This window comes from Seriola lalandi, unplaced genomic scaffold, assembly GCF_002814215.2.
Source record: "Seriola lalandi dorsalis isolate HSWRI2012SDOR001 ecotype SW California unplaced genomic scaffold, Sedor1 jcf7180002054588, whole genome shotgun sequence".
NCBI lineage: Eukaryota > Metazoa > Chordata > Actinopteri > Carangiformes > Carangidae > Seriola > Seriola lalandi.
This window is the reverse complement of record NW_019525141.1, coordinates 344,133-370,118: the sequence shown is the minus strand read 5'-3', so window position 1 is coordinate 370,118 and position 25,986 is coordinate 344,133. Positions and strand designations below refer to the sequence as shown.

At 40.8% G+C, this 25,986-nt stretch overlaps 1 protein-coding gene across 2 annotated transcripts in view; it reads left to right on the top strand.

Moving 5' to 3' along the window:
- The first annotated feature begins 4,637 nt into the window (after positions 1–4,637).
- cep162 (centrosomal protein 162) overlaps positions 4,638–25,986 on the top strand; it is a 25,312-nt gene continuing 3,963 nt past the window's right edge. The window contains exons 1-21 of one of the 2 annotated variants that reach the window (XM_087177326.1): positions 4,638–4,760; positions 6,839–6,939; positions 8,277–8,412; positions 11,309–11,455; positions 12,510–12,687; positions 12,993–13,078; positions 15,054–15,115; positions 15,994–16,024; positions 16,535–16,741; positions 16,994–17,075; positions 18,665–18,914; positions 19,165–19,372; positions 19,498–19,616; positions 20,335–20,469; positions 22,605–22,736; positions 22,836–22,948; positions 23,488–23,587; positions 23,704–23,830; positions 23,926–24,089; positions 24,682–24,786; positions 24,877–25,104. In XM_087177326.1, the coding sequence (XP_087033452.1) occupies positions 6,880–6,939; positions 8,277–8,412; positions 11,309–11,455; positions 12,510–12,687; positions 12,993–13,078; positions 15,054–15,115; positions 15,994–16,024; positions 16,535–16,741; positions 16,994–17,075; positions 18,665–18,914; positions 19,165–19,372; positions 19,498–19,616; positions 20,335–20,469; positions 22,605–22,736; positions 22,836–22,948; positions 23,488–23,587; positions 23,704–23,830; positions 23,926–24,089; positions 24,682–24,786; positions 24,877–25,104 (2,670 nt within the window). In that variant the 5' untranslated portion in view covers positions 4,638–4,760; positions 6,839–6,879. Of the gene's footprint in view, positions 4,761–6,838; positions 6,940–8,276; positions 8,413–11,308; positions 11,456–12,509; positions 12,688–12,992; positions 13,079–15,053; positions 15,116–15,993; positions 16,025–16,534; positions 16,742–16,993; positions 17,076–18,664; positions 18,915–19,164; positions 19,373–19,494; positions 19,617–20,334; positions 20,470–22,604; positions 22,737–22,835; positions 22,949–23,487; positions 23,588–23,703; positions 23,831–23,925; positions 24,090–24,681; positions 24,787–24,876; positions 25,105–25,986 lie in introns of both variants that reach the window. The other variant, XM_023419019.2, reaches the window with a different exon arrangement.

Below are 25,986 nucleotides of genomic sequence, written 5' to 3'. Positions count from 1 at the left end.
GTGGAGGGGGGAGTTCAATATCATATATATATATAACACTGTGGATGGAGGTGGTGTAATGAGGATATGCATCTCAGGGTACGAGCTAATAAGTTACTTTTGTGATACTTCACTGATATGGATTTAAAGTGCATCTGAAGTGTGTCTGGACAGGAAACAAAAACGTATCTGTGATTTATTACTCGATGTTGCAGTGCAGCAGAATTTGGGTTGATGCCAAAGGGAGAGGGACGATGGAGAGACTAAATGAGATTGAAAACACAAGGTAAAAGGAAAAAATAGGCCAGGTGTTTAGAAAAAATGAATGGGGAATCATAATAATACAAAAAGTAAAATATGTATATAATCATACTTAACATGTATTCTATTACTGTATCTTATTAGTGTGGTTTCTTCCGTAGCGATGATGTGATGATGATGATGAAGGAATCAGTTGTATATAAAAAAGTTTATTACAAAAAGGCACAGCATCTTTTAACAAGCATCAAAACTGCCTGTGAGAAGACCCAAAGCCAAAAAGGATCTTCCCCCGTTTTTCCCCAAAACCATACAATTTACAGGCTGAATAACCTCTAAATACATATTCATGACATAGCTAATTCCTAATAACCTATAGTGGCACAGAGCCAACATTTATGTCCAAACATGGTCATTCTATATGAAGTTAAAAGATACCATAAATTCTGTTATGTAAAACAAAAGTCAGCTTTTAGGAATGTCTGAAAAACAGAAAAGGAAGGGGTGCTCACCCTCTTCTGGCGCCTGACCTTTCTCTAGGGTGTCCTACTTAAAACTCTCCTATCCTTAAATCACATGATAGCTGGGACACAACATTAGTGCATATTAGTAAGCTACTGTAGGAGCAGTAGGTGCTTTGTGGTGATGCAGTGGTTCTGCAGGTCAGGAGTTCTGAGTGGACCATGGTCAAATAAGCCAGCAAAAAGGTGTCATAGTAAATATGTATTATTTTTTACTGTCATTTTATATAAGGAATCATACTTAACATTTTATATTAATTATATAAGTAATCGTTCTCACCCTCTTTCACTTTCTTTCTCTCTTTAACTACAAGAACCATCAATGGAGCCTGAGGACAGAAGCTTCACTGGTTTCAACTCCCAGTTTTTACAGTCCCTGTTCCCTGTTTTTAATAGAGCAAGCAGTGGTGTGTCCTTTGTGAAAAGGTGAAAATGCAATGTTTGATTAGCTCACATTTTTTAGATGTTAGCATCTTCAGTGATGGTAAAGTTGCTCCTGCTGACCTGAGCTAACCATCTGTTCCTCCTCTCAGTTAAACTGAACATACGTACTCCTCTTTCTGACTGACTGGATCGTCCCCACACAGAAATACACTCTGGCTGACACCTTAACACACAAAGACCCACAATGACTGAAATGGGACAATATTGTTTAATTTCTTAAATTAAAGGGAAAGAATATGCTCAGTTTCCCCCCAGTACATTGTTGAGACCTGTTTTTTATATAAATACTTGTTTGAGGAAGTGTGGTTTACCACGCTCAGTTTTCAGCTTCACTTACAACAAGGTCCTGTATCAAATTGCTAAAAATCTCCTTATTATATTCTGCAGAGAAAAATATCTGTGTGGACAGACAGACAGACAGAGACAGACAGGTAGATAGATAGAGATAGACAGACAGACAGAGACAGACAGGTAGACAGAAAGATAGAGATAGATAGAGACAGACAGGTAGATAGATAGAAATAGACAGACAGACAGAGACAGACAGGTAGATAGATAGAGACAGACAGAAAGACACTGACAGACAGATAAATAGAGACAGACAGATAGAGACAGACAGTTAGACAGACAGACTGACAGACAGATAGAGACAGACAGGTAGGTAGATAGAGACAGACAGACACTGACAGGTAGATAGATAGAGAAGACACGACAGGTAGAAAGATAGGACAGACAGATAGAGACAGACAGTTAAACAGACAGACTGACAGACAGAGACAGATAGAGACAGACAGGTAGGTAGATAGAGACAGACAGACACAGACAGGTAGATAGATAGAGACAGACAGGTAGAGACAGACAGATAGAGACAGACAGTTAAACAGACAGACTGACAGACAGAGACAGATAGAGACAGACAGGTAGGTAGATAGAGACAGACAGACACAGACAGGTAGATAGATAGAGACAGACAGGTAGAGAGACAGAAGACACAGACAGGTAGATAGATAGAGACAGACAGATAGAGACAGACAGGAAGATAGATAGAGACAGACAGGTAGAGATGGAGACAGACAGGCACAGACAGGTAGATAGATAGAGACAGACAGGAAGACAGACAGTAGACAGACAGAGACAGACAGGCACAGACAGGTAGATAGATAGAGACAGAAAGATAGAGACAGACAGGTAGATAGACAGAGACAGACAGGTAGAGAGACAGACAGACACAGACAGGTAGATAGATAGAGACAGACAGATAGAGACAGACAGGAAGATAGATAGAGACAGACAGGTAGGTAGATGGAGACAGACAGGCACAGACAGGTAGATAGATAGAGACAGACAGATAGAGACAGACAGGTAGATAGATAGAGACAGACAGGACAGACAGGTAGATAGATAGAGACAGACAGATAGAGACAGACAGGTAGGTAGATGGAGACAGACAGACAGGTAGGTAGATAGAGACAGACAGACAGATGGCAGTGGGGACAAAGGTTCTACTGAACCTCTCAGTCCAACAGTTCCTCTGCTGAACGAAACCCTTTTTGTTTTTTTCTCGGATCAGAACTAGCACGGTGGAGTACCTCACAACAGCAACAACAGAAAACCCATTTGTTTTTATGGTGGGGGAGGAGCATCAGTCTTCCCAAGCCATGGTCATAATAAAGGGGACAGCCTGGAGCAGCCATCACTTCTAGGTGCAGCTGATGTATGCTTTAAGGCATTTTCTGTGCTTGATCTCACTTATTAAGCATGTGCTCAGGTGTGGAAGTTTATTCAAACCGTTGTCTTTGACTTCCCAGGAGACGTATCGAATGCAGTGAAGTTGATGAGAGCACAACTTGCTATGATGTAAGAATGGGCTAAGTGGGTATTTTAAAGTGGGTTACTTCCTGGTTCAGTGGTTCAAGTCTTCATGATGTGAGCTAAGCAGGTTTCCAAGATTCAAGTTGTTCATGCTTAATGAAGTGCAAAAAAATATCTTTACTAGTGAATAACTTCTCCTTTAGATTATTTAAATTATTTTTGTTTTTATGTGTAATTGTTTCCCAAAAGAACAATTGGTATGATTTAACTGAATTTGAAATTTTGTACATTTTTATACAATTTTATACAGTTTAAATAAGTATTTTTAACCCCAGCAATACTGATAACCCAGAATTTGGGTTATATTTTTTAACCCACTTCCTGGTAGCTTTAACTCAGCAACATAATAATGTTTTACCCATTTTTGGTTAAAAAGCCTAACCCAACATGCTGGTTCAAACCTAAAACACAACCCCGCTGGGTTGAATGAACCCATGGCTGGGTCCGTCCCTTTTTGACCCAGCACTGGGTTACCAAAATAATCTAAATTGGGTTATTTTTAACCCAGCAGTTGTCTGTTTACAGCTATAATTAAAGGTGGAAAGCGAATGGGAATGAGTTAAGATGGTGGAATGAAGAATACTCTGAAGGAAAACAATCAAAAGAGCAAAAAGAGAACAAGAGCAATTATGTATGTGATATAATGTCATCTAACTTAGGTAATTTTGCATTGGAAAAAATACTGGATATATATAAGATCTGGGAGGAAGGTGCTTCCAATGAGGGAAAAACCCTATACTCCAGTTAACTATAGGCCTATAGCTTTGACATCACATATTGGAAAGAATGGTTGCAGAAAGTTTAACGTACATAGAGAGAAAAAAAATTAGATCAATTGGTATATCTGGAGTGTGACATAAGGAAAGCCCAAGCAAATGTTCTTTATTTGATGTGGAATATGCTTATGAGATGATGTGGAAGGAAGTAAGATAATGTGGGTGTTTGAGGTAAAGTCAATTGAATTATGAAGTTTTTATTTGGTCCGTCTATTCAGGTTTGTGTTGGGAATTCATTTTCAGAGAGGTATACAGTTGAGAATCATGTAATTAGCCCTCTTCGGTTCTCCATTATGATATATAATAAAGATCAAACCTTTGCAAGTTCTAATTTGTTCAGATTCAAATGGAGCCTTGAATAATCTAAAACATGTATCTTCAAAATGTAGGTAAGATATTCTTTACAGAAAATATATTTAGAGAAGTAGGAGAGAACAGAGCTTGAGTAGTAGGATTAGATCAGGTCATACCAAACTCAATTCATCACTGTATCAAAAGCATCCACATGGAAACTGTGACATCTGCAATCAGACTGTGGAGCATTTGTTTTTATTTGCCCAAAATATGTACTTGAGAGACACTTATTAAAAGGGTGAAACGCCTGGTTCCTCAAACAATCATCACAAAAAACTCTGGGGATTATTTATTGAAACATGTCTTCACTTGTCTTCAAGATACTAGACTGATGACAAGAATAGAAGGATTCTATAACATAGCAGTAGGCGGCGATAATCTCCCATATGGTTGCACATCGACTGTAAAACAAAGACGAAGAAGAAGAAGAAGAAGCCAATCAGGTTGGTCGTATCACCCAAGTGGTGTCCTCGCGGGAACTGCCGTGTACTCCTAAAAACAAAACAAGAGGAGAAACGGTTCAACTTGAGAGGACGACACAAGTCAAGTATTCTATGTGAGTTCTGTCGACACAAGACTTGTACATGTTCGCTGATGATAGTGTAGTGCATTATTAGACGTGGAAAATGATAACTTCCTCTCCTAGCTAGCTAAGGAGATATACGACGATTACTTCCTTCAAAATAGAAGTGATGTGCGCCACTACGTGGTGATCAGACATATATAAGGGAGCTGAAGTAGTTTTAGGCGACATTGGGTCAGTGCTTTATTTTATAGAGATGTAAAAAAATCGATTTCCCTTTTTTGACATTCTCCCCTTGAATTGAAAAAGTGTAAGTGTAGGAGACGTTTGTGGATACGGTTTTATTTTGACACTTGTGACCGGTAACGCCGTGTTGACAACGTCCCGTTCAGTGTCACTCTTCAGTGTATTTTAAAATGCCGGTCCCTGTTCGGAAATCTGACAGTGTTGTGGCGTACTAACCTTTGTTTTAGTAATCGTAAGGTTTATATGAAAGATTCGGCATAAGATTTTTTGGCCAGTAACGCAATATTTCATTAAAAATCACCTTTTAATGAATGGTTTACAGTGACCACATGAGTCGTCCGAGGATTATTTTGGTTTAAGAACATTGTGGGGTTCCTGAGTTCTGGAACACATAGCAGATTTGGGGTTAATGAGGTCACTTCAGGTTTAACCCAGGGGTTTCAAGGTTTAAACGGTTGCTTGCTTCTTACCGGGGTAAATCACCATGGTAACTGACGCTGAGCTTATTAACTTCCTTAGTACTGACCAATCAGATTACTGTAAAAACAAAAAACTACGTCATCGTTACGTCTGGATCCCGACATGGACCTAAGAGTTTACAATAGTGTCAAATAATATAGAGCAACAGATATTTGTATAGATTAGTGAATCATGAATTTCCCCTAGGGGATAAATAAAGTATCTATCTATCTATCTATCTATCTATCTATCTATCTATCTGGTTTAACAGAGCTTCTAACGACAGTCTATGGCTTCTAACAAACAGAGGAGAGTTTATCACTAAATAACTACATAATAACTATTAGAGCTTCATTTGAGCTGAACACAAGTTCTTTAATCTGACAGGATTCCTGACAATGATGATGCTTTTAGTGTTTTCTTCATCACTGCAGCTCAGAATAACATGAGGAGACTCTGTGACCACAACTGGAAATAGAAATTAAACCAACAAATGAATGAAATGAATATTTCAGCCAGATTTACCTCATGAGACATGAACTTCTTCTCTCTTTTCTGCTCTGGTAGACTTTTAACTTGTTTTTCTGCATCACATGTCCATAACAGTTTGTTCATCATCAGACAAAAGTGCAAAGTGAAGTGAAAAACTGAGTGAGTATTTTAGACAGCATGCAGCAGTTATCTTCAGTCTAATTACAAAACCTGATCATGCTGATCATACATTGAAATAACGACAGAAAGTAGAGCCACAGCAAATATTTTGACTAGCCACAACACGAAGCCCATAGGTATAGTAAATAACACTGAGAATGGCTATATAACATTTAGGTGAGCTAGTTCCAAGGCTCTCGTACTGTGTAATGTCCCGTAATGTATCATATATTGTATCACAAGGGAAAAACAATATTTTAGCCAGTGTATATCACAATCATTAAAATCCCAAGCTTGATTATACTGTGTTTGTGCTTGAGTGCAAAATAGATTATTGATTTCTCTTTTAATTGACTGTCTGTCCCTGTGGTCCCCTGGTCCAACTCTTTACATCCAGTATGAAAAGTCATCTTTATTATATTTGACAATAAAAAAGAAAAAAAATCAACTCAAGATTCAAGATTATTGTATTTTGTCTTAGTATCTGCATTAAAAAGAACATAAGGTCCCTGTAAATACCATATTGTCCCATATCACAGGTATAGCTTAAAGTATATGAGGATATTGGATTTTTGGGGCAGATATTAGGGAGTATATTCCGATATCGATATATCAGCCAATATATACACACACACACACACACACACACACACACATATATGTATATAAACATTTGTGATAGGCCAATATCAGCCAACCAATAAATGGGTTGGGCTCTAATTTCTTTCCCTGAATGATTTTTCTCTCGATGTCAGTTGTCTAGTTGCCATTGACCGATGGAGTGGATGGTGTCACTATGTCTCACGGACTGACCAAGGAGGAGCTGGATGAACAGTTTGAGCTGTTCTTAAAGGAGGTAACGTGACACTGTACAGGCTACTGTGGTACTGCTCATGGATTATTTGTGGTTGTGTAAGGGTTGCATGAATTGCACAATATGGAATTAATCATTCATCTGTAAATGTTAATATGCTTCATAAACAACATCAGAGTATAAACTGCAAGTTAAAACACTGACTGGATGTTAAATTGTCTTATATTATGTACTGTGAACCTAAAAGAAGAACACGCAGCAACAATTAATCTATCAATTATTTTATCGATTAATCGATTAATCTAAATGATTCATTTTCTTCCAGAAAATCTAAATGACACTCTGGCATGATCAATAAACCCAGATTCTGGGTTAGACATTTTCTCAAACACTTATTCCGTGTAAATCCTCAGGCAGCAGCAACAACCTTTTGGCTTGATGAGAGTATTTATCAGCTGCAAGGACAAAAGATATTAAAAAGCTCTGACTAGTAAATGAACAGACAACACTTCCATGAATAACACAATAACACTGGTTAAACAAGAGTTATAGTGAAGGGATTTAAACTGTGATGTGCTCATCCTCCCAAGTCAGACAGTAACCAGCTGATTTTATTTTATCTTATCCATACACTTATTGATTTAGGCCCAGTATTACTAGTTCTTTTTAAAAAAATGATAAATTCAGAACAGGATGTGAATTGATTGTTCTGGTTTGTCTCAGCCAGTTGTTCAGATGACAACATTTTAAGATTTGTGGTAAACTAAGATATCAGTTAGACTTACACACAGACAGCTTTCCTTTTAGCTTCTCATCACAGTTCACTATTGGCTAAAAGACACTAAAAGACACTGGGAGTCGGTGGAGGAAATAGATAAAATATCTTTTTTCTGTTTGTTGCTTGTTGAACAGGTGGTTGTATAAAGTTCTTATTGGCCTTTTACTTTTTTATTGCACTAACAGTAACGTAAAGTTCAGTGATAGTGTTTGCAGGCCAGAGGACAGAGAAGCAGTGTGGCCATAGCTGATTTAGAAAATAAATATATGGGGGTTAATAGTGACTGGCCGCAACAAATAAATCAATGTATGTATGGGAAACAATTTGTTGATGTAAAATATTGACATCGACGCATTTTCATAGTCAACGTTGTCGATTATGGCAGCTAATCGCGGCAGCCCTTCAAGCAGCTGACCTTTACTGAAGATCACTGTCTGTGTGATAGTTGAGTCTCCAAATCTAAGCAGTAGGTGGCTCGGACTTTTCAAAGTACACACATACTCAACATCTGCGATGGACACAAAAGACAAAGGATGCCATGGTTTAAAACACAGTCCTGTCCTGAAGGCATCTCTCTGACTAAAACCTGATTCCCTGTCAGTCTGTTTCAGATGACTCGGTGGACTTGGGCGGCTCTGAGAAGCTGCCTTGTGCTAAAAGCAGCGAGAAATCAGCCCCAAAACCAGCAGCGTCATGGTGGCAAGATGACGAACACAATGGTGGAGGAACAGGGAGAGGTAATAATGAGAAGTGGACTCTCTATCACACTGGACATGTTAGCCTTTGGCTCTTTTCATAATGAGGTTGTGTAATGTCAGAGGGTACAGCTGTGTCAGTGTTTAAGCTCTACAGTCCAGGAAGGAACTGAGGGAGAATATTGGAATATGTTATAGGATTTTATGACTGCCATTAACAGCTGACAGTCAGCAAACGCCCATAAGAGTAGATTGTAGGGAAAAAACAAATGGAGAAAGAGAGAGAGAGCAGCATTATTCCTCCTGTTTGATATATGGATAAACCATGTACAATGTAGTGCCACTATTTATGTTGATATGTTGCGTACTTGTAGGATAGTTAAATGTATATTCTCTACATCCCCATCTGAAAATGCATTTGGTCCTAAATTAGAACTCAAATAAGATATATCTATATTTGTGTTTTTTTTCTTTACGCTTGTAACTGGTTTGAAGTGGGCGGGAGTCTGTTGGAAGAAGGTGATGTCAGGTCCTTCTGTGCACCAATCAGGATTTAGCAACATTTGAATCACAATCTGATGTTTCATCATGTTCTTCAGCGAAGTTTAATCTTGCAGTTTTGTGCAGTTTTGTGAGTAATGGTTTTTGTTTTGGATGCCGACCATACAGGTTTACTTCATGCAGTGTCCTCCACATTCTGATCAGTCACTGAAACACCAGTTTCACAGATAATCAATAGCCAATGCACCTTCTGTTAGGGTTAGTATGGTTCTTCCTAACTACTGCTGCAGCTGCGGGGCTTCTCAGTTTTGTGGTGTACTGTACATCAGAGGACACTGGGTGGCAGTGTGGGGCTATGAGAGACATGAAAGTCCTAGAGGAGATTCATTTCTTACCCATCTTAACATAAATGAGGATTTTCAGCCTTTAGCATGTAGATTTTTAAGGTCTATGAAAATGGAAAGACTCAAGTTGGAAGGTTAAAGTTATTACTCTTCTCTGAGGCTTGAGTAAATACAGCAGAATATTCATGCTGGTATTTACTTAGAGGTAATTATTCATGCAGTGATTTTGGTTATTTAGACCTTTGTAAGGAATTAAGACTTGGCTGAAACACAGATTTGTCCAGGTTCCATCAGCCAGTGGTCCCATTTAGTACCAAGAAACTCACCTGCAGCTGATTGATTAGTTTCCTACACTCACTGAGCACTTTATTAGGAACAGCACACTTACACTTGGGTAGTTCCTCAGTTCTTCATGTCATTGATCCACCAGATGTTGAAACTTTCCCCATCACATCATGATGCATCACATCATTTCTGCTGAGTCATGCTGCCATTCTCCTGTTCTACTTCATCCCAAAGGTGTTCTACTGGATCCAGGTCTCAAACCAGCAATCACACCACGGTCAAAGTCACTGACTCACATTTCTCTTCACTCTGATGTTTGATATGAACATTAACTGGAGCTCCTCACCTTTATCTGCATGATGTTATGCATTGTTCTATTGCCACATGATTAGCTTATTGAATGAATAAGCAGGTCAAGTCAAGTCAAGTAAAGTCAGTTTTATTTGTATAGCGCCAATTCACAACATAATTTATTTAATTTTAAGTCACTTTCCAAATAGAGCAGGTCTAGACCTTCTCTTTTTAATATTATTTACAGAGACCCAACAATTCTCACCAAGAGCAGCACTAGGCGACAGTGGAAAGGAAAGACTTCCTCTTAAGAGGCAGAAACCTCGAGCAGAACCGGACTCAGGGTGGGCGGGGCCATCTGCCTCGACCGGTTGGGTTGGAGATGGAGAGAGAGAGAGAGAGAGAGAGAGAGAGAGAGAGCACAGAGGAAAAGATGAAGAACCTGCAATGATAGCAATATTAATAATAGTGATAGCGACAGTAACAGCAATAGTAATGTAATGGCAACTGTACTACTGATAAAGTAGTAATGACAGCTAATGACATTAATAATTATCATTATTAGTTATAGTAGATTTGAGCAGGTTTAGCAGCAGGTGTTGAACAGGATCAAGGGGCAGTAGGTGGTTTGAAGTCTCAGATCCAGACTCTACAGCTGCAGCTCTGGAGGCGGGAAGACCTGCTGAGAGGAACAGGAAGGAGATAGAGAAGGAGAAGGGAGAGAGAGAGAGGCACACAGCCTGAGCACTCATGTGCTTCAGGGAAAAAACAAATAGTTAGAATGATTCAGTGATTTTCGGAAAGTTTACAGTGATCTCGTCGGCAGGACAACTTGGACTATACTGTACTGAGTTTACTGGTTTATTGAGACCGAGGCCCACCCACTGGTGGTAGGATGGCAACACGTACAGAGCCTGAGGTTGTAAAAGAATAAGAAGCTAACTGAAAGTTAACGCATAAAAATATGCACAGGTGCACAAGTGTTCCTAATAAAGTGCTTAATGAGTATATATGCAGGAGAAACAACGTGTACACTTCCTGTGCGCTTGAACAGGATAAGGATGTAAGAAAAGCTTTGTATGGATGAAACTGGAAGGAAAAACAGTACATTTGTGGTGAGGACACAACAACACGAACACACCTGTAAAGTTTTAAGCATTCTAATACAGTCTCTATGACACAGGCTGCGTTTTTTACACTACAATGTTGTGATTTTATTTTTTGTCATGATTGTGTCAGGTTTTGAATTACCTACATGATCGTTTGTGCGTCCACAGTTATTTGATGTGTATTATATTTGTCCTCATGTGCAACCTGTATTATCAGTGTGAATATGTTTTTGGCACAAGATAAGTAAATACATAAAAATAAATACCTGTAAATTAAATAAATAAGTTGTATGTTTGTAGTTGTCATTAGTTATCCTGAGATAATGAGTTATTAGATTAACTGACCTATATGTTCTACATTAAGGAACACAAACCTGATGTGTGCCTTTCAATGACATGTTTGTGCAGGTCTGCTGGGTTCAGGGAAGTCTTTCAGGAAGTCTTTGAGGAAGTCTCACCCAATTCGAGAAGAGGACGAGGATCCAGGAGACACTGGTTTGAGGGAAGAAGGACTAGAAGCAGTTGTGCTCAGCAGAGACAACACAGAGACACAGGGTGAGTCCACAGTGCGCAGAAGTGAGCTTCTGTTTGGAGCAGTTTACCTGCATGCATCATGCTTGTGACATCTGACAACATGAGACACCAAAGCTGTTCAACCTTTTTCTGAGTGTTTCCAAACTCAAGGAAACAATAAATTGAAAATACATAGAATCAGAAGACCACTTGAAAATTTGACAGTCAAGGCAGAGAAACTTGGTGCCTTCCCCTCCCTAGTTACAAACACTAATACCCTTTTTACGTCAAAATTGGTGCGCTTAAGTGGGTTTTTAAAATGGAGACTGAGTCCGGATCAGACTGTTGTACTGGGCAGTTTCCAGGTGTAAATGTTTGGAACTGTACGAGTTTGGTCGGGGCGCTCCTGATGAAAAGAGCAGGGCTCTAACTGAACTTTAAACTGATCAAAAAACCCACTAACATCCACTTACATCTGGCTTTTGTTGTCAATGTGAAAGGGTACAGTTGTCATTCACTCCCGGTTCAAATGACACTGCAGTAGTCACAGGTATTTGTCGGCTCCAGCGCCGATCAGCTCCCCGGGTCAGCATGCTAATTTTTGCCCATTTCCTTTGCTGTGACGTCTTTCAGAGCACAAACACTGTCAACACACCTGTCACCTGCTCAGCACCGTACTGTCAAATCAGTTTTAGAGCTGTGCTGGTTCTGTAGGTATCTTTGCATAGTGCTTGTGTACCGCACTATTTTCTTACAGTGCTTACATATTTTGTGTCTTGTCTGTCACTCTGTCACCGTTTATTGTTTTCACCAGGTACCCAAAATGCTGTCACACAAACTATTTCAAAGTGGCGGGAGCATCTTCTATGCTAATTTCACCATCAGACTCTGTCATGTCGGCTGTTACATACTAATATCACGAGACAGCTGTCCAAAATAACAAGTCATGGAGGTCCACAGCAGCCTATAAGGAGTCTCTCTGTCCTGTCAGACAACTCACATTTCTCCTTTATTCTCACACACATTGTGAGTTTTTCCAGTTCAGAATTACCACAAGTGTGATTACCATGTGTGTTCTTGTTATGTGTGTGTGCAGACTCAGTGATGGCACCAGCTGTCAACATGAGGAGTATGGGCTTGGACACTCTGGAGGAGGAAGAAGAGAAAGCCAGGTTTTTTGCTCAGTTAGAAGCAGGGGCCTTGTCAACAATAGATTACTCCAAGCTGAACAGAGAGCTGGACTCTACTAGCTCTACCATAGGTACCAACCTCAGGTATGGAAACCACCTCGGTCTGATATTACTTCAACTAAAAGACTGCTGGATATGATGACAATATCATACACAATGATAATAAATAGTTTTGGTTCAGTTATCTGTATTGCTTTGGTTAAGTAACTGAATATATTTTAAAGTTAAATAAATTCTATGAATGCCCACTGTGATTTGACGATAGCTAAATGAATGGAGCAGTTACAGACCCTGTGCTTCCTTATGGGCCATGTGATGCAGGGGCTTTGCTGCTGCTGAAGCTCAGGGTTGTGGCTGCACTGTAATGAGGATAAATATTTCCCCTCCAGGAAAGCAGAGGAAGCAGAGGAATCAGAGGAGCAGAGTCATGGTCAAAGCAAAGCCAGAGTCACAGACATCACTAGAACCTCTCCAGGTAACAGGAATGTTTTTTTATCCCTCTGTGCTGCTGCGTTTTAATCAGGTCTTTTCTTTCTCTACTATAAGTCCATTTCACTTTTGAATGAAAAGACTGACCATTTGCTCCAGAAACTGACATCACATCTGCCCAGGGCCGTCTCAGAGAAGGTCCAACAAACTTAAACCAAGAGCACAGAAAGACAGACACGAATATTCCTACAAGCACCAGCCACAAGCACTCGGAGAACAGAGGGACTTGTCCCACAGAGGGACGGATGGATGAACAACCTGCCAGACAGGGAACTTACTAAACCAGATGTCCCAGCCAAAGCACTAAACTTCTCCATCATACCTCAAGATTTACTACTAGTTGACCTCATCCCAGAAACACAGTCAGCCATAAGGAAAACAACAAAACTAAACAACTGAACAGAAATGGAAGTAGAACAACTCAGGCTGAAGGTACACACTAAGAAATGAAAGTACAGGAATGGACCTAAAAAGTTAGCAAGGCTTTGTGACTCCAGCTGTACCCAAGCAGGGTTCAGCTGTACCTTTGAACATTGTATCTTCTTGTCATAAGACCTGAGGAGCCATTCTCTAATCACTGAGTGCAACCAAGAGAAATTTCATTTTGGTTTCAGACACAAAACAGGAACAAAGTTCAGTAAAAGTACACTTACAAAATGCTAATTCATAACTCACATACTGTATTAGATTCAATTCATTCAGTGTTTTAACGGTGGCTTTGTAAGCCTGCTTTATGACCCTACAACATTATTAAAACCGTAACAACAATGTGAAGACTAGCTGAAATCACCCAACTATTTTGTTGTTTGTTAATGAAGCTGATAGAATTATTCCAAGACCAAGGCTTGAATGGAAATTGTCGCCTATTTTATTACAACAAACCCAACTCTCTATTTAAATCAAGATTTTGTAATCAGTGATTTGCTCCATCATCTGCCTGAACCTTAATGTTGTTAAAAGTACATTTATATACCTTTTGCTGTCAGTAATGATTTTGTACCTTGAAACAAAGGTCCGCAGTTGTCACCCTAAGGATCATTTTAGGACCTTACAGGTTAGTTTTCTGAAAAATGTACCTTTGGGTTTCAAAACAATACCCCTATTTCTTCCAATACAAAGACAACCAACCTCCCCTTCCAGTAAAGGAAGACTGTGACGTCACTGAGAACCAAAATATCACCATCCTACCGGCAGATAAGGTGAAGATGCATGCTGGTCCTAAACACAGCTGAGTACCAGGGTCACCACACCCCTCAGTGGTGAACATTTCTGACTGGTCGAGTGCATTTTATTTCACCCACAATGTCCGCACCAAGCGAGCGAACACATTTTCCACAGCACGAAGGTCCAGGAGAAGGTAAAAAAACTGAAACAGGACAGAACAGAACAGCCGGAGTGGCGAGGGTTGCCACCCGTCATGTATAATACGGGATCGTCCCGTATTTGAAAATAAAAAGCTGCTTCCTGTATTGAATATAAACGGGACACAATGTGCCGTATGTCCTCAAAGTGCTGTGAATAATGTAATGTCAATAATTTTGCATAATCTTTTGGGACTTTAGGCCGCAGTGGAAACACAGACAACAATGGGCCACAGGAACCTTTTAGTCCTGAAGTTTGGTCGAAACGCAGCTAAAGTAGAGAACTCATCCTTCAACAGAGGAGCAGGTCTACAACATCGCTTACAATGACCTTTCATCTTCTCGCAGGGGATTTAAGAACCATTCACACTTGGCATCATGTGACTCCAGCGGCTGTCGTTACAGCAGCCAGGAGCACTAATGAACCAAGAGACATCAGTTGCCTTGATAACGAGCCCTCAGAGGTTAAAATATCTGGGTCCCAAAACATCTTCAAGCATCTACCACTTAGTCCAGTTGTTCTCGATTCAACTTTTCCCAGATAACCTTGACCTGGAGAACTGAGAATCTTCAGACAACCTTTTCTCTCTGCTGTTACAGGCTCTCCACACTACAGTGAGGACTTTGAGGATGAGGAGAGTGGGAAAGAGCCACAGGAGGAGGTTTGTAGTTGGAATCTGATATGATGATGATTAAACAAAGTGGTCTTTGTTAAGTTAGGATCTTCGTCACCTCAACAATCATCCAAGATGGGGCATGAAAATTCCTTTGTGACATGGAGGGGTGGGAGATTGTAACTTGTCCTTTTTCAAAGATGATCTCTGTTATTGCATATGAAAGCTAAAGAGGTACATTACAATACATTGTAATCCAGTGTAATCCTATGTAATGTCACATGTCCCCTGAGAGTTACAGACATAACAGTGAAACGTGAAGGTAAAATTTAATGAGGAAGCTCTAGTCAGACAGGCTGAAATTGGTCAGAATAGCTTAACAAGGTAAAAGTATGATTATCTTTGGTTTGGAGGTCAGCTCTGAAACAAGTTCATTAAGGCTACGTCCACACTACGATCTTTTCATTCTAAATCGGCTTTTTAAAATGAAATCGATCTCCGTCCAGACTAACACACCTGAAACTGCACACATACATACGTTCATGAACACTGAGCATGTGTGAGCCGCTGTAAATACGAAGTAGGTTGTCTCCTCTGCAGTTGATCAGTTACACAAAATGCTACGAACGAGGAACAACAAAGACAGTAGCTGTCGGGGCTGATGAGATGCATTACAGAGTTTTCAAAATAAAACTTGTCCAGGAGCGTTTCAAAAAGTCTCTGTTTCATGCGCTGGAAAACTCTGGAGTCGTGTGGATGTCAGGAGGGAATAATAAAAGTAAAACATGGTAGTGTGGACATAGCCTAAAACGGTTATCACAATGTGATGACATGCTCGAAGTTTTATCTTTGTTTATTTTGAAATATAACAAACTGACAAATTATATTGTGACATGGTTCATTATTTAATGTTATCTGCTTTTCAGAAATCTAAGATGTCTCCAGTTATTGCCAAAGGTAAGAGAGAAAAAAATATTTCACTGAGATCATGAGTGGAAGATGGAAAGGAATATTATCTTTTAGTCAAAGAGAAATTATAGTTTATGAAGTTGAAGACAAAACAAGCTGTACACAGCATTTATACCTTTACACTACACCGTAAACCATGTTAACAACTAATAATTACCTCACTACCAGATATATATATGTGTGTGTAATCTCAAGGTTGCCTGTATAAATAAACAGTATTTTAGGTCTTTGCTGCTGTAATTAAAGAAGACTAGGTCAAAACCTAATGTGGACTGCGTATAGTCAATGTGTGAAATTGAGGATGTATTTGACATCTGTTGTAGAACCGTGTTGTTTCAGACAGAAGCAGTTATCGTTTTCCCGTCCAGCACTTCTTATTGTTTCTTATCAAACAGATCCAACAAGGACTTTATGATATATGGCACTTTCTGCACTAGATTGTTTTAGTTTGATCTTAGGTTGTTTTTATAAATTACAATAAATGCGTGTTCTGTACAGGTCACTCATATGTGCAGAGTGGAGGCTCAGAGATGGAGGCTCTTCATGAGGCTTACAGACAGATCCATGTTGTGGAGGATTCAGACGACTATAATCACCATTATTCACCTGTGGAAGGGGAAGAAAGGATCCACAGACCTGTGTCTCCATCCTTCACTCCTCAACATGCCAGACAGTCTCTTCAGCCTGCTTCTACCAATGAATCGGGTCAGACACTTACTGTAAACATTATCTGTGGGAATGGTAGATTCAACGTCTGTCATGTCTGTGTAATTTACTGGTCTAACTACAGGTATGATGCGTCTATAAAAGCAGGATCCCAGTCAAGGAGCTGACTCCTTTGAATGCATTATTCAATAACACTGTCTCATTGCAAAGTTTCCTCTGAAGGATACGTCCACTGAGATATTCATGACAGGACTGAACTAAGAGTAATAATTATTTTGTGTTTGTATTTAGACATACCCACTGCAGAAGAGCTGATGAGGCCGATCCGGCTCGGAGAGGACCACATCAGAGGGTTCAGCCTCCAGCCTGTCAGGTGAGGACTGCAAGGTGTTAGAATTATCCAAAATGGTGATATCACAAGACATTATTTCTGTCACTCACATGTTGGTCCAGTTGTTGTGAAATATCTCAGATTTCTGGACTTTCAAATTTGGGGACATTCTGCATCTATCACAGAGATCTGGCATTGATTGGTCTCATCGGTTCATTCAGTAATTAGAATTTTACTTATACTTAAAGTGGCAGTCTCAAAGATTTCAGTCCAGTGGCAAATAAATAGGCCTACAGCATCTTTCCAGGAATGCCACCACAGACACCCGATTGGTAAAACTGCAAATATGTAAATATTGCAACACTTTGATCAGTGGGACAGAGGCTCAATAACCACAGTTGCCCCGCTGCCCCAGAAAAAACACGATGGCAAAAGACGGTTTGCAAAAAAGATATTTGCCCAGCAAGCTCTGAAGATTGGCTGCAAACCTGCTGCTGTAAGTTATCAACTACACGAGGCGACTCACCTGTGGTATTTTGCTGTCCTGCTCTGTGTGTGGTCCTGGTCCTGTTGGCGTGCTGCAAGGTGACCCTTCCTATTAGTGCTAGGGGTGGAATTTCTATGTGTCCTATGATGTGCCGCGGCAGTGTGTGCAGAGCTTAATCTGGAGTTGTCCATGTAGTGCTGGATGATGTGGCAAGAAATGGGTGACTGATGTCACCAAAATCAATCGCTAGAGACATGATTGACCTAATGTTACCTGTGTTCCCCTCTTGGCTGTCCACTGATTATCCCCCAGAACAGAGGTGCTGCCCACTTTATATCTTCAGCTCCATGTCTGTAGTGTCTTTAAGCTTGTCCTCTGGTCCTCCTCCTGGTTTAGGATCTCTGCTTTTAAACAATTCTTTCTTGTACCATGTTTTTGTATCTTTTTTGAATATCTTTGAAGCTCCTGTCAGTTGTGAGATTAACACTGTTTACTGTCGCTGAATTTTTTTAATTTATTTTTATTTCCCAAGTGAAACATCCTTTTAATTGTTGAATTTTTCCAAAAGACAAACATTTTCTGCTCGAGTAAACAGAGCTGCGTGATTGGGTGCAATACCTCAGTCGGCCATTTTTTTTTTTACTTTGAAGAGTTAAAAACTTAAAAACTTAATTTACCCAGAATTCATTGTACCACAGTCCAGTTTAAACTGCCACCGACACTTGAAGATTTGTGAAGTCAGCTGTAGAGGCTGAAAACACAGACTAAAGTTTGAAATGTAATCGCCAAGAGACATTTAGAGATATTCAGACCAAATATTCTGTTGTTCACAATTTCCCATGAGGACCATCAGCATGTCACCTTCTTGTCAAAGCTTTCTTTCTTACTGGGAACAGTTCAGTCTGACAAAATATAGACTCTATCGAAATAATGATACTAATATAATACATGTTATATGTAATATATAGAAAGAAAGTGTTTAGAATTTAGAATTGGGGGGTAAGTTTTAATACACTTTTTACATAAATAAAAACAAGAATACATTCTTCCTGAAACTTGAATTTTTTCAAAGCAAGTTACAACATTAACAAAAAATGTTTTGACAAGTTTTAGTTTTACTGTGTTTTTTATTCTCGGATCACAGTGCTGTGGAACTTGACCAAGAAAAAACATCCTGCTCCTTGGAAAGGACATTCCCAGATGTGAAGCGACCAGGGAAGGCTGACCCCACTGCAGGGATGAAGGGAGCCAAGGGACTGACTTCAAGCTCCTCAGATCCTCCCAACCAAGACCTGACCTGGAGCATCAGAGAGGAGGTAGAGAGGCTGATGGAGGATCACAACAAGTCTTCTACTTACATTTCCTCTCAGGCTGGCAAAGTGAAAAAACAACTGGTGAGACAAACGTTAAACTTTGTGCTTGGATTTGTAGTTGGTTTTATCAGACAGAGCAGATACAATTATTTGAAAAATAAAAACGGAACTTTGTTTATTAGAATAGGCTGATGTGCAGTGAAGAAATGGTGCAAAGTTATTCTGCCGAGTCTAGAGTGTCTAGAGTGACATTAAAATCCAAACCTTTTAGCAGCCATATCTTTTCATACAGTATTGTGTGACTGTGATGAATTATGGACACTTTTCCCAGACCTCCCGCAGCTCCACCATTTCTCATCCTTCTACACCTCCACTGAGGAAACCCACCGTGGCTCCTGTGCGAGTCAGGAGAGCAGAGGGGAGACCAGCAGTGACCTCCAGGTCGTCAGGGATCAGTAGAGCTGCTGCTACAGCCAAAAGCCGCTCTCCACAGCGTCCACAGAAATCCACAAAGAACCAAGAAAAAGAAGAGGACACAGGTTACTAGAGGCACTCACACACAAAATATCACGTTATCAAACTGCTCAGATGATTTAAGACGAGGGTCTTTGTCTCTATGATAATACTGGTAACAACCTACTGTGCATGTTTGTTTGATTAGCAGAGCCAGGTCTGAGGGTGAGCAATGAGCTGGTGGCATCTGTGCAGTCTTTAGTGTCTGTGCTCCAGCAGCAGGCCGGAAACCAGGAAACCAGACCGACACATCATCCTCCAAACAACAGTGTAAGAAAACACTTGACATTAAACCGACTTTAATAATGAAAACCTTGCAAAAAGATCTTCAGTTTTCTACGGACATGACTTCATGCTAACACTGATAAAGAGACTACCTGGTTGTCCACTGGTTGGTGATCATACAGACAGTGTGGAGGAGGAGCAGTAGTAGAGACATTGTAGTTAAACCAGTTCTATGTGGATAAATGTAAGAACAGACCCATAGTTGTTTGCACATCACTTTGTGACGCTGAAAAGATCCTAAAGCTTGACGGACCTACAGTGCTTGGCAACTGTTGCTACGGTGCTGGACAGTTGCTGTATGGAGAAGGATTATAGGATGTAGGGCCAAAAAATAAATTATAATATTAATGTAATATTTATTGACATTTTACTGTGACACTTGAAATTCAGCTCAGCTTCCTCCATTTCTCTGGATCATCTCTGAGATGTTTCTACACCTTTGACTGGAGTCCACCTGTGGTAAACTCAGCTGATTGGACATGATGTGGACAGACACATACCTGTCTATAACCCGAGAAGAGCTTTTACCTTATAAATGCTGTACATTTCAAAAATGTTCCATAACATACAGACACTGATATGTCCGGTACCTTTTGTAAATCTCATAATATTGAAACAGTTTTTCCTTCATTGACACCGTTCGGTCAGGTTTGATTGAGCGCGGATCAAGATTCATCCGATGTGTTGATGTGTGGCTTTGCAGAGGGAGGAGAACAGCTGTGTGGCGGAGGAGCTGAGGCTCCAGCTGGCTCAGAAGGAGACGGAGCTGCAGATGATGAGAGCAGCAGCAGAGGAGCTCACCTCACTCAGACAGCAGAACTTCCTGCTTCAAAGCAAGGTGCACAAACACGCTCACAGCTCACAAACTGTCTGGACTAAATATTGATTTCACCCTAGTTGTAAAAAAAAAAAACATTCACATCGTTAACATCGTTACATTCTGTGTTTACTGCAACGTGTAATTTAGAGCGAGAGCTGTGGACTGGATGATGAAATATTTACATTCAGATCCTCCTTTTGAGGTGTAGCTATAGTAAGACCCGGAGGGTGAACAGTCAACAGGGAGTGGTTGTGGTTTTCAGGCCGCTTCACTTTTTAGAAAGTTTGGCAAATTTATGAAAAATCTAAAATCTAAAAGTATTCCTTTGCTGCGGGCCTCCTGATCGTGGTCAGACGCAGCATCCTGTTTGCTTTAATAATCCTTCAGATGAGTTCACCTCTAAGCCCTGTCAGTTCCTGCCTTGGTCAGGGAGGTCACTGACAGAGCTTCAGGAGGACGACCATCTCATCACCTGTCTAATACCATCTCTATGGTGACGCATGGTGATGACAGCATCATACTATGGAGGTGCTTCTCAGTGGCAGAGACGGGGAGACTTTTACTTTTACCTTGCTTACGATTAATGCAAGATTTCTTTGGCGCTCATCAGTTTCCCTTTTGTTTTGAGCCACAGCCTCTTCATGTTCGACGACGTGATTGTGTTCCAAGTGATTAAACAAATTGATGCTGTTACCTTTAGTCACTCTCCAAGTCGGATTTCCCACTGTCAGGTGGTCGTGACTGATGAGACCCCAGGAGGCGACATTTCTAAACAATCTCGGCCTTTGTCCGTCCAGACCACAACACAACCCCGGAGTTTTCAAACTAAAATGTTTCCAGCAAGGTTTCCAAAAGTCTCTGTTTTAAGGGCTGGAAAACTCCAGCGTAGCCTGAGGCTCAGTGTTTGTACTCCTGTCATCTATATGACCACCTCCGCTTTGAGTGAACGCTGACTAACAGGGTAGAGCCGCGTGGGTGAACACCAGCTGCTATATTTTTAAGGGGCATTGGGGTAAGTGTTAACCAAACTAACCGACATGAGCAAGATGAAGTTGGTGAGAGGTTCTAAACGTTTAATTGTCCAGCTTTAGCCAAGACAACACTGGAGTGGCTTCAGGACAAGTCTCTGGCTGCTCGTCAGTGTCCCAGCCTCCCTGACAGCAGTTAAGAGGATCTGTCAGGAAGAATAAGGCTCTAAAAAAGTTATGTAGTAAATGAGAGATTTCTTTTTTTTGATATTTGATAAATTTGAAGTCTTCCACAAACATGTTTTCACTTCGTCAGCATGGGTTATAGATTATAGATTGATGGGCAAAAATGGAAACTTACAACAAAATCTACAACACAGTGCAGTGTGGAGGGGTCTGCAAACTTTCTGAAGCTGCTGTAGAAGCTGAGAGAGCAACAGGAGGCTGAGGCCTGATTGTGTGTGTCACAGGTGAGTGTTATAATGTACAAACTTTCCACTGTTTAATGTGAATACACAACCGGAACAAAAAGGTTCTAATTAAAGCCCTGACAATAAAGTGGTAAGATTGTTGTAGCCAGGTGTTTTAGTTAATGACATGACACAGAGAGTTGGAGAGTCTGGAACTGTTGCGTTGCATTAGAGCTGCACAAACAATCGAGATATTATTAAAATCACAATACGGCCAAGTGCAACATCTAACTCACAGGTACAATGTGTCACAACAACAGACCATAATTGAAGTGTTGTGGTGCTACAGAGCCACATATCATATTCTCCAGACGTAAAGGAACATGTTTGATTGGTGCCAGACCAACAAAAATCACATCATCATCATTTTAAAAATGTTTTCATTGAAAATGAAATGGGAAAAAAAGATCATTCCAACTGAAAACGTGACTCATATCAAAATATCAGCCAAAATAATCGCAGTAGAATTTCTTTGCCTGTCGTTCAGCTCTACTTCACATCTATTTGCAGCACTCCACTCTCTGTGGGTAAATCACAAAAGCACTAAACAGAAGAACAAAGGAGAGCAGTGATGCAGGAACCAGCTCTTTACCCGTCATACTCCCTCGGTCATTTTAATGCAGGCTGTGTGCAGGTGGTCAAAGACAGAGTGGACATCCCCGACAGTAACAGCGGTTTATCCAAGCAGTGAATGTTTGTGTTTTTCACCGATCAGCTGAGACGTGCAGAAGAGTCCAGTCAGAGGAAGAGACTGAGCGAGGACACAGAGACTGCAGCAGAAGACAAGCTCCAACACATCCATAAAGAAATGAAGGAGCAGGAGACGCTCATCAAAGGCTACCAGCAGGTCCGTCTCACTGTCACCGTCCTCACCTTGTCTTTTTTCCCTCTTTGTTTTCTTCTCTTTCTGGTTGTGTTTTTAATATTTGTGCCATCAAACCCGCAGGAGAATGAGAAGCTGTACTTACAGGTAAAGGCTGAGCAGGCCAAGAGCAAAGCCAACGAGGAGGCCATGTTTAATGAAAACCACAGGCTGCTGAGTGAGCTGGATTTCACCAGGTCGGTTCACTCATGGTTTTCTTTTGTTTTCCTTCACTATTGTACTGCTGCCATCATGGCTGTTATGGTTTTGATTTGTTTGTGTTCTCTGCCAGTGCTGTATTAACACTGAATGATATTTGTGTTATAACAACAGAGTGCAGCTGAAGCTCATGAATATTAACAGTACTTTTGGCTGTTTGAGTGTTACTTTAGTTTAGGATTGGTTTAATATTGGTATCATGTATTTTTTGTTTAGTTTTTTCTGTTTGTATTTTGTACCTTGACGTCAAAAAAAATACAATCACCAGAAGCAATCTGACAAATTCATTCATTCAGTAGTAGAAATATTTAAATGTATTTTGCCACAAAATGCTACGAAAGATCTTCCTCTAGAACTGCACCAGTTTGTCTGACTCACCGTTAAACTAATTAAACAGCACTTAAAAACCAACAAAAGTAACGGTGTGTCTATCTGAACTGTAACTTAATTGTAAAATGCAATTATAATATAATAAAATGTTAATGTATTCTCTGTGGCATTGTTCCATATTGACCAGGGAGCAGCTGAGTAAAACCTCAAGGCCTGTGGGAAACATCTGTTTAATGGATCACACTCAGCGCATCACAGACTTGTTAGCTCAAATCAATATGTTTCAGGTAAGAATGAGTGTTGGAATGAACATCTGTTTCAGCCCCTTCACTTATCATAAGATATATAAAAACGTGTGTGTGTGTGTGTGTGTGTGTGTGTGTGTGTGTCTGTGTGTGTGCAGAGGAATGAGGAGAAGCTGTCTGAGGACATTCACAGGCTGAAGCAGGAGAAACAGGCTCTGGAGGTCGACCTGCAGCTCATGAAGAAAGAGAGAGAGCTGGCTAAAGCCCAGGCTGTCTCCACCTCAGGTGAGACTGCAGACGCAACAGTGAAAATGTGGATTTTAAAAGATTAGAGGCAGCTCCTTTATTATTTGGACATTTATCCTTTGTCAATGTGGCAGGTGATAAGACCTTTGAGATGAGTGTGTTGAAGGACCAGCACAGGGAGGAAGTGTCAGCCCTGAGCAAGAAGCTGCAGTGGTTTGCTGAGAACCAGGATCTGCTGGACAGAGACGCCGACAGACTGAAGGCTGCCACAGCAGAGATCCGTCAGCTCAAAGAGCAGGTGAAGCTCCACTCATTATCACCTTCATGGACTAAAGCTCATTTACCTTCAGCGTGAATACCAACCAAATCCTTCTGCTCTTCACCACACCGCCACTTTAAAGCTGAATAATCCACAAGGTTCCCCTGAAGTCTTCCATCCCCTTAAAGGGATAGTTCAGGTTTTTTGACATGGGGTTGTGTGAGGTAGTCATGCGTACTCGGTAGATTACCTGCTGTAGATTCTAATCAGTGCGCTCCAAGTCAGGAGATCTGACCGGGGGGCGCTGAACTACCGTATTCCTACGCACAAACTTACGGAGCGCACTGTATTACTGCGCTTTCTGATTCTCTCAGCTGACCTTTGGCTGCGGCGTATTACAGTGTACTCCTACAGTTCTGGTGGAATGTGTTGGAGGTAGAGGGTGGGGAGCTCAGCTGGAACTGGAGGTGCTCAGTGCCGCAGCATGGACCAATCAGCAGGACCTCTGTTTTATTTCTTAGCTGCAGGTAGTGTCGGATCGACTGGTGATTCCAGCTGTGACGTGGAGCGGGAAGTAACAGTTTAACAGTTTGCTTACTGTGTGGGAAATTAAAGGTCGTCATGATTTCAGGTAGAGAAACTGAAAACTGAAGTGGGCAGAAGAAGCAGCGAGCAGCAGAAAAAGGTGAAAGAGAAATCGGTGGAGACGACGAGGATGCAGGAGCTGGAGCGACAGGTGCCTCACACAAACCAGCTGATTCATCAAACTTGTTACACTACAACTCTGTGTCTCTTCAGTGCTTTAGAGTCTTTGCCTCTTCACCAGGTGAAGGAGCTGCAGCAGATACTCCGACACAGAAACCCAAACTCCCTGCCCGCTCTGATATACGCCGCAGCCAGCGCTGCTGAGGACGAGGACGCAGCTAAGACGGCTCCGCCCACCGTCACTGTGCTGGAGCACAGGGTCCGGCGCCTGGAGGCCGAGCTGGAGAACCACGACGAGGGCGCCAAACACAGTCTGAGGGCCATGGAACAACGATTCCACAGTGTCAAGGTACAACAACTGAAATCAATACCACAGTCAATATTCTAATAACTGATCTAGAGACTTCCTCCTACTTAGTGTGTGAGGAACATTTCAGAGCAGCTCTGCAGGGATCACAAGGTCAATCAATAAGCACCAGTTTTTAAACATTTTTTTTAGTTTTTTTTTGTTCTCAGTTCTAAAGTTATAATTATTATTTTTATGATAACGATGCATCAAGTAACACTGTGAAAGCAATGATGACCTCAGTCTTCGGACCTCAGTTTTTTTTTTTTTTGGCCAGGATCACTTTTTTAAGTTTTTGTTATTTTAATTTATGAAAAGAAGCTCTGAGAGGCAGCAAAGAAAGAAAGGAAAAAAATGAGAATAGATTCAACTTTTTTTTAATCTATAAAAACAACCCCAGAGAGGAAAGTGGGGAAAACATTGAGGGGGGTGGGCATTTTTCTTTAACACATTTTTAGTTTTTCTTCCTTCCCAGAAAAAGAAAATCACTTGCCTCCTGGATGTTGTTTATACAAATTTGTATCTCAAAATTGTATCCGTGTGTGTGTGTGTGTGTGTGTGTGTGTGTGTTTGAGTTTGCGTTTGTATTTGTGTTTGTGTTTGTATCTGTGTATGTGTATGTATGTGTGAGTGTGTGTTTGTATTTGTATCTGTGTGTGTTTGTGTCTGTGTTTGTATCTGTGTGTGTGTGCGTTTGTGTGTGTATCTGTGTGTATTTGTGTTTGCGTTTGTGTTTGTATGTGTGTGTTTGTGTGCTCCATGTAGCTGCGCTACGAGCAGCAGATCTCAGAGCTGGAGCAGCAGCTGGAACGGAAGCAGCGGGTCGAAGGGGAAAGCTCAGCTGCTGGGATCAAGCCCTGGATGTCACAGGTTCAAACTCTGGAG